At 38.0% G+C, this 7,412-nt stretch overlaps 1 protein-coding gene across 1 annotated transcript in view; it reads right to left on the reverse strand.

The window, feature by feature from the left end:
* Positions 1–1,329: 1,329 nt before the first annotated feature.
* BTF3 (basic transcription factor 3) overlaps positions 1,330–7,412 on the reverse strand; it is a 6,992-nt gene continuing 909 nt past the window's right edge. The window contains exons 3-6 of the mRNA XM_019532265.1: positions 4,913–5,026; positions 4,524–4,725; positions 2,357–2,413; positions 1,330–1,655 (exon numbers count right to left, since the gene is read on the reverse strand). Of these exons, the coding sequence (XP_019387810.1) occupies positions 1,609–1,655; positions 2,357–2,413; positions 4,524–4,725; positions 4,913–5,026 (420 nt within the window). The 3' untranslated portion in view covers positions 1,330–1,608. The remainder of the gene's footprint in view (positions 1,656–2,356; positions 2,414–4,523; positions 4,726–4,912; positions 5,027–7,412) is intronic.

Below are 7,412 nucleotides of genomic sequence, written 5' to 3' on the forward strand. Positions count from 1 at the left end.
CTTAGGACATGCTGCAAAACCCAATTTTTAAACAGTTAAAAAAAATGGAGGGACAAGTTCTTTGTATAGTAGTTTTACTGACTGTCTAGCAGAAAGCAACAGCCTTGGTTCTTTTCAAACTGGAAAGCAGGTTTTGATTTACAAGAGGGCACATGTAGTTTAGGATAGGCATCAGATTTATAAAATATTTTATAGCTCAAAATTTGTCCTTAAACCCTTTGTAGATCAGCACTGATCTACCATATTGAGAAGCTTTAAACTAAACAATGCTGTTTAGTTTAGCTGTTACTCTATTAGAGAAACAGATTTCGTTAAAGTAAACATTTGTATGGACCTATCTATATTTTTATGGCATTTGAAAGTTGTGCATTTAATAGTCCCACTATGAATAGCTTGCACAATACAGAAACATGACACGGTTTTTATCTGCCAAATGTGACCATATGCTTCAGTAAGTTAATCATTTTCCAACAAGCATTCGGCTTCTAGTAGCAAAATAAGATCTACTCGTTAAAAATAAATAAATAACCATCTACACCACAAAACTAAGTTAGTGTTAAGCTGCAGTACACCTGAAATGGTGGGGGGTGGACTGGAACTGGACCTGGAGTGGCAGGGGGTGGGTGGAGCAGGGCACAGGGACAGACCAAGAGCAACTGGGGGAAGTGTAGAGCAGGTCCAAATCCAGAGCAGCTACAGGAGCTGGACACAGAGCAGCAAGGGGTAGGGTGGACAGAGCGGCCCCAGACCTGGAAGCAGACCTCAGACAAAATGTTTTAAAGTGGAGGACTGACTGTACTGACATGGCCAAAACAGGGAGTTAAAGGTTAGTTTGTAACTATTACTATATTTTCACCTGAGAGAAGTTTAACATTAACCCCTCATTTCCCCTTAATGACTAAAACCCCTGTAGTTTAACCTTCAGTGTTATGTCATTGACCAATATAGTTGTAGCAGTCAACAGAGCACTTTAATTTAATGTCTGGGTATGTTGACAAGAATATGCAGTACCCCAAGTACAGAAGCACGTTTGATAGGTCAGAAAGATTCGGACAACTTAACATGTACAGCATGAATCTAAAATTGTCAAGAGTTACGAGTCAACTCTGGTTCCTAAACAGCAGGTTCTGTTATGCTATGGGGTGAAAATGGAAGTTTCTCTGCAGAAAAACAGACAAATTTTCTATATTATCTAAGATTTGGCTTCAAGATAAATATTTACTTTTCTTTAAAAAGTCACAATAAGAAATTTTCCATTTTACATATTTTATTATATGCCAAAATTTACTAAATATGGGAGCTTGCTTGTATATGAGTTACTCAAAAATGTGTTTAGGTAAAGATTTTATTAGTAATCTGACTTCAGACTTTTGTTTTTAGGTCTGTTCAGTTCAAACAAGCTGCAGAGATAATTAATGTTGTGTACAAGCAGTAACTGAGAAGAGCTGCGAAGTTCATGGAGTTTTCAAACATTACAGTTCATAGACCTCAAATCAGTAAACATAATACAAAATAGAGAAATCACAAATAAAAGCAGTCACAATATAAAATAGCAGCTCCACATAGCCTTTTCAAGTTTTAATTTTATTCAGAAAGTGTCACTTAGGTTCAGTTTGCCTCATTCTTTGAAGCCTCATCAAAATTTTCAACAAGATCTAGAAAGAGAAGAAATGTTGAAATAATATTACAAGTCTCTCAGCACTTTCACACCAAACCTAGAGACAATATTGAAGAACTTTGTAACTTCAGCATTTACAAAAACTTTCAACATAAACTATAAAAACCTAATATGGCTTTATAAAAATATCTTTGACTTATCTACTTCAACATTTAATATAACTGCCAATGTCATTTGCTTCGTTAGAAGTTATACTTTCTAAGCTACAATTAAGTATGTTCATATGTGTGTGATGGGGACCAGGGGGAACATAGTTTCTTCCCCTCTCAATTAAAAGTGACTCTTATCTCATCCATAAGAAAATAGGATTTGCAGTTTTACAAAAAAAGAGAAATGAAATAGAAGCTCAAACCAATGGTCCACCCAGTTTTACACGCTGTTTGATGGCAGCGTGTACCAGATGCTTGGAGGAAGGTGTGAGAAATTCCACTGCAGACAACTATGGAATAATTTGTCCACAGGAAATTTCTAACACCAAGAGACTACCTAATCTCCAAAAGGCATGCAGATTTATATTTTTCACACAGGAACATGAAAAACAATGTACTCACATTATGTAACATTTATTTTAAATCCAACTGATTTTTGCTCTCAGTGCTATGTTACATTGCACAGGCTCCACATTTTATAGGAAGACTCATCCTTTCCCCTCACTTTCCATTTTGCATCTGTCCTTACCTGGAACTTCATCATCATCATCTTCACCAGTAGCAAGTGGTGCTTTCCCATCCACAGCTATAATTACAAGAAATAAGCTTAAATATACTACATTTTACGAAAGCTTTAGTACAAAAAGGTATTTTGTAATGGAAAGCCAAAACTGTAATCTCGAATTACATACTAGAATATATATTTTTTAGCAGGAAAGAGCCCAAATTTAAATCAAACAATTTTGTAAAAGTAAGACACTAGACTTCTGTTGCAAACTTGAAAATGTTACATTCTTCTGCTACTCATCACATCCATTAGTAGAGAATTAGCATATCAAGAAAGAAAACTCTTATATCTCAATGTAATCAACCCTGCATTGCATGTTAAGCTACCTGTACTGTCAGATAAAATGATTTATCCAGACAAGTGCTGGTATTTCACCCATATTTATTAAGCACCAGTTTAACCAATTCTATTTAGTGACTCTCCATGATCATCCCATTTCCGAACATTAATAAAATAAGGAAGTAATCTTTTACCACCCCTTCCTACATAGGGTAGGAATATTTAGGTTGAAATGGATTTCCACCAGAGGTGGTTCAAGCACCTACTTTGAACACCTTCAAGAGACATCTGGATGTTTATCTTGCTGGGATCCTATGACCCCTGCTGACTTCCTACCCCTGGGGCAGGGTGTTGGATTTGATGATCTTCTGAGGTCCCTTCCAGTCCTAATGTCTATGAAATCTATTTTCCTACCCAGCATGATTACACTATGTCCCAGCATACTAGCTGTCGCTTAATCTAGTTACCACACATAACAGTGAAGATGCAGCAGCACAGGCTTTATAGTATCCTAGCAAGAGTGCAACAACACTTAAAGAGTTTATAAATTAGTTGCTAGCACATTCCAAAATTCATGATACTGTATCTTCACTGGTGTAACCTAAACTGATGTAAACTAAACTAGCACAGGTATGTATGTCAACACATGCTACAGCTACACCATAAGGAGTCTGAATCATGTGTATACAGGAAAGTGACCTCCTCTAATCAGCCAATCAAACCTTCCCCAATCTTCACAAATGCTGAGAACAGGCAGATGTCAGTCAGGCCAAAATTACTAGATCAGGGCTCTGGGAAAGCAAGAATGAATTCAAGTCTCATTCCTCTGGATACAAACACCAGGAACATACTACCCTTCTTTCTGGTTAGACCAGCAGAAGACTGTTAGTTTTAAAACTTCAAGAATAGGAAAGCCATAACTAGTTTCACTTGCTGGAAAATAATGATGCTAATCAACCTTCCCCCTCACTCTCCATACTGTCCATAAGTGCCCTAACCACTGCACAGGGAAAGGCTAGGGTTAACAGAGGCATCCTCCTCCTATTTCTAAAGATGAACCAAAAAAGGAGCAGGAACAGGAAGATCCTGCAACTTGTCATTTCTCCTCTCCTCCAAGCCCTGCCCTGTTACCCAGCAACATGTATGTACAATTATAAGGATGGGGTGGGGGAAGGGGAGTGGAAGCAACCAAAACACTTCCTTTGTTTCTACTCACCTCTGCACAAATGGCAATAGTGGCACCAATCTTAGCACCTTTCCACATTACATCAGGACTTCAGGATAGCTAATAATGCCACTTCCCTGCCCCTTATCACATTAATCAAAGAATTTGTAAACCCTGACCTCACTGCTTCTCACCAATTCTGCTTCCTTACTTTATGGCTACTGAAAATCCTTCCCCAGACATCCGCAAGCCTTACCGGAGCTTGCAAGCACAGCTCCAGAAGAGGCTTAAGTGAGCCAATCCAGTTTGAGGCTAAATACAACATAATTGCTTTAATGAAAACATCTTTTCTAGACAACTTAAATAACCAAAATTTAACAAGCGTGTGCAATTAAGTTACCTATCCTAATACTTTAAATTTTCCATTAGTTTAATTTCCTAGAATTTGCCCAAACGTAATGCAGGTTAACAGATGTGTATACTCTTCTATTCTGACAGAATCCATGCTGGAAATACATGTGCAACCAGGATCTAAGAATCAAGTTTTTAAAACTACACTTGTTTAAGTTAGAGAGTTTTGCAATGTATAGGTGGAACACTGAACTTTTACTGAAGCTCACTGCAGTGATGAACATAAGCTACAAAGCAGCTTACGACAAACAGCAGGTTGAGGTTGCTACTTACGTTGCTTAGGTAAAGCCTCTGCCAATCTCCTCAAGCTAGTCAAACTGTCAGCTCCAAGCTGGTTTAAGATGCTAGGAAGCATTTCTGTGAGCTGCTTTGTCTCAGCATGGCCTGTAATAGTGAAAGTGTTAGCAGCAAGAGATGCCTGAACTTTAGGGTTGTTGAAGTGGATGACTGTCCCCTGGTTGGTAAACATATTAACCTGAAAAAAGAAAAAAAAAAAAGTCAGTTATTTAAACAATAATTATGTAATTCCTATTACAGCCAAAACCATTGTTTGAGCTCTAATTTAATGACGGCTTACTTTCAACATGTGTGAGATCTATAAAGTAGAAATAACAAAACAGGTTTCTACAAAAGAAAAAAAAAAGATTTAATAAAGCAGTTACCTCTTCAATACCAGAGATGTTGTTGACTCCCAGTTTCTTTAAAGAGAACTGAAGTTTCTTGTCATCTGCTGTAGCTGTTCTATGGACAACCTTCTTCTTTCTGCGAGCAGTACCCTTCAGGAAAGAACACATGCTCCATTTACAGAACTGTTTTAAGATAACTAAGGACCTTTTAATTTCACACATCATTCACTGGACAATCACTGTGTGAAGTTATATAACCAAGAAATTGGTACAGTTGGCTCAAAATTCCCAGTTTTGTGCCTGTGGTGTTAAGTAAATATTTTGCCAAGTTTCTGAGCATACTTTTTTCCTAAGAAAGTTCACTGACTTTCCATAAAATACTTTTATTTCTTAAAAATGAAGGGGGGAAAAAAAAGATTCTTTACTTGGACTTAATCCAACTTCTGATACAGTCCACACAACTTTAAGGAACCCATCGTAGTGAAATCCACTATAAAATATAGGGTGCAAAAAAAATTTCCTTAAGTTAAGGACACTCCATAACTCTGCTTGCACCACCAGCTTTCTACAAACACAAAAATGTTGATTTCTGGCAAGATGCAGTTATCTGGCAGGGCTGTAGCTATTTTCTTCCCCAAGGCAGAAGAACAGATGCACTTCATGAAGCAAAATGGCTTCAGTGACCTTCAATGTAAGGAGATATTGGAATGTCCCCAAATACATCAAAATCTAGGTTCTCACTGTCTGGAACTAGGAGAAGGCAAGGTAGATATGCACCTTTATAGACTAACATGTGCAGGGGAGCAGAGTGTAAGTCAGCGGTGGGCAGAATGCGGCCCGCCAGGCCATTCTATCTGGCCTGTGGGGCCCCTAAAAAAATTCTAGAAAATTAATATATATCTGGCCCCTGGCTGCCTGTCATGAGGCCCTAGATGGCTTGCCAAAACTCATGAGCAGCCCTCCACCCAAAATAACTGCTTGCCCCTGGATACGTGGAGAGGGAGAAAGACCACACACACACATCCCATACTTAGTTTGCATGGATAGCAACTGCTCTCATCTTTAAGGAACTGAAGCTTGTTAATGCAAACTCCACAAAACATGTCCCAGCATGACCAAGCTCTATGTTTGGACTCCACCTCTCCATTAAGAATGACGGGCTGCTGCTGGCCATATACAAGATATGGAAGATGCATCTGACTACTTCACTTTAAGATGATCGCTGCCATTTAGCAATAACTCTGAAAACTATATCCTACTATGTGTAATTTGCAAAGTGATACAGTAATCCTATATTTCATAACCTAAATGAATTTAAAGTTATTTTGCCTGAATTAGATCCAAACTGAAATACTAACAAGTCAGCCTTACAAAACAGTCAGAAACGTTTTCCACCCCAGAAAGTTACTACTATCATTTTCTGTAAGGAAAGGAAAGGAAATTGACTTTTCTTCATGAGTAGACCAATGCTAGTCTCAAATGATTTTAAGCTGCTGTATTAAAGTACTTCTAGTAGCACTAGAATCCAGAGTCCAGTCCACTTTAAAGTCAGAAAAAAGGAAGTTCATTTATTAAAACTGCTGCTATTCTTAAGACCCATAGGAAGGCTGAACTGGAATATCTCCAAATACATTCTAAACTCCACTGCTATTAATGAAATTCATGAAGCATGCCACGATTTCGGTTTACTAGGTGCAAGCCCAATATGTGCATTTAAACAACTGATTTACAGATATCAACAATCAGTACAATCACATCTGGTATACCTGCAATAGCTATGGAACTAAATGCCTCATCCAAATAATATACCAATTTGCAGTTGGACAAGTTTTTCTACATACTTGTGTGTGGTTTTAATTTTTGCAGATCATAGTTTATTCACATGTCACATAACCACTCTACATAGCTGTGTTTTTTTTAAGTTTGCTTGGCCCTGTAATAACAATGTTTAAGTCACTTTCAGAGAAAAAGAGATGCCTTAAAAAAAAAGTCTATACATCTGATTCCTCTACCCAGGACCTCTTAAGCATCGCTCAGTAACATTTCATAGAAGCAGGACATTGCCCTGATTTAGGGTGGTTTATCTGTGTTGTGTCAGAGTTAATGATAGTTTTACAGAGTTTAGATTATGGATTGCACAGGATGGTTTGGAGAGGGATGATCCTGCCTCAGGCCCTGTAGGGGGTTCCTAGATCCCTGGAGGTCCCAGCCAGCCTTATTTCTCTATGATACCCTACCAGTATTAATTTTACACAGATTTAAGTAGGTCCTTCACAACAACCCTATTTTATAAAGTATGTATGCATAAGAGCTGCACATCTCCATTCATGCAATACTCAATTCTAAATGTTTCTTTAAAAGGCCAATCAAAATGGTGTAAAATAAACGGAGCCAACAGTTAACAACAGTCCAGATTTAGGTAGGGAAAAATGTGTCTATTGTTTTCATTTGGACTTTACCGTAGAAAAAAAATGGGGAGGGGTTTCCTCAGAAGCAGGCCCTGCAGCTCTTTGCAGTAACACTGGGGGTGCAGTAA

This window comes from Crocodylus porosus, unplaced genomic scaffold (genome assembly GCF_001723895.1).
Source record: "Crocodylus porosus isolate Cpor-Errol unplaced genomic scaffold, CroPor_comp1, whole genome shotgun sequence".
NCBI classification, from domain to species: domain Eukaryota; kingdom Metazoa; phylum Chordata; order Crocodylia; family Crocodylidae; genus Crocodylus; species Crocodylus porosus.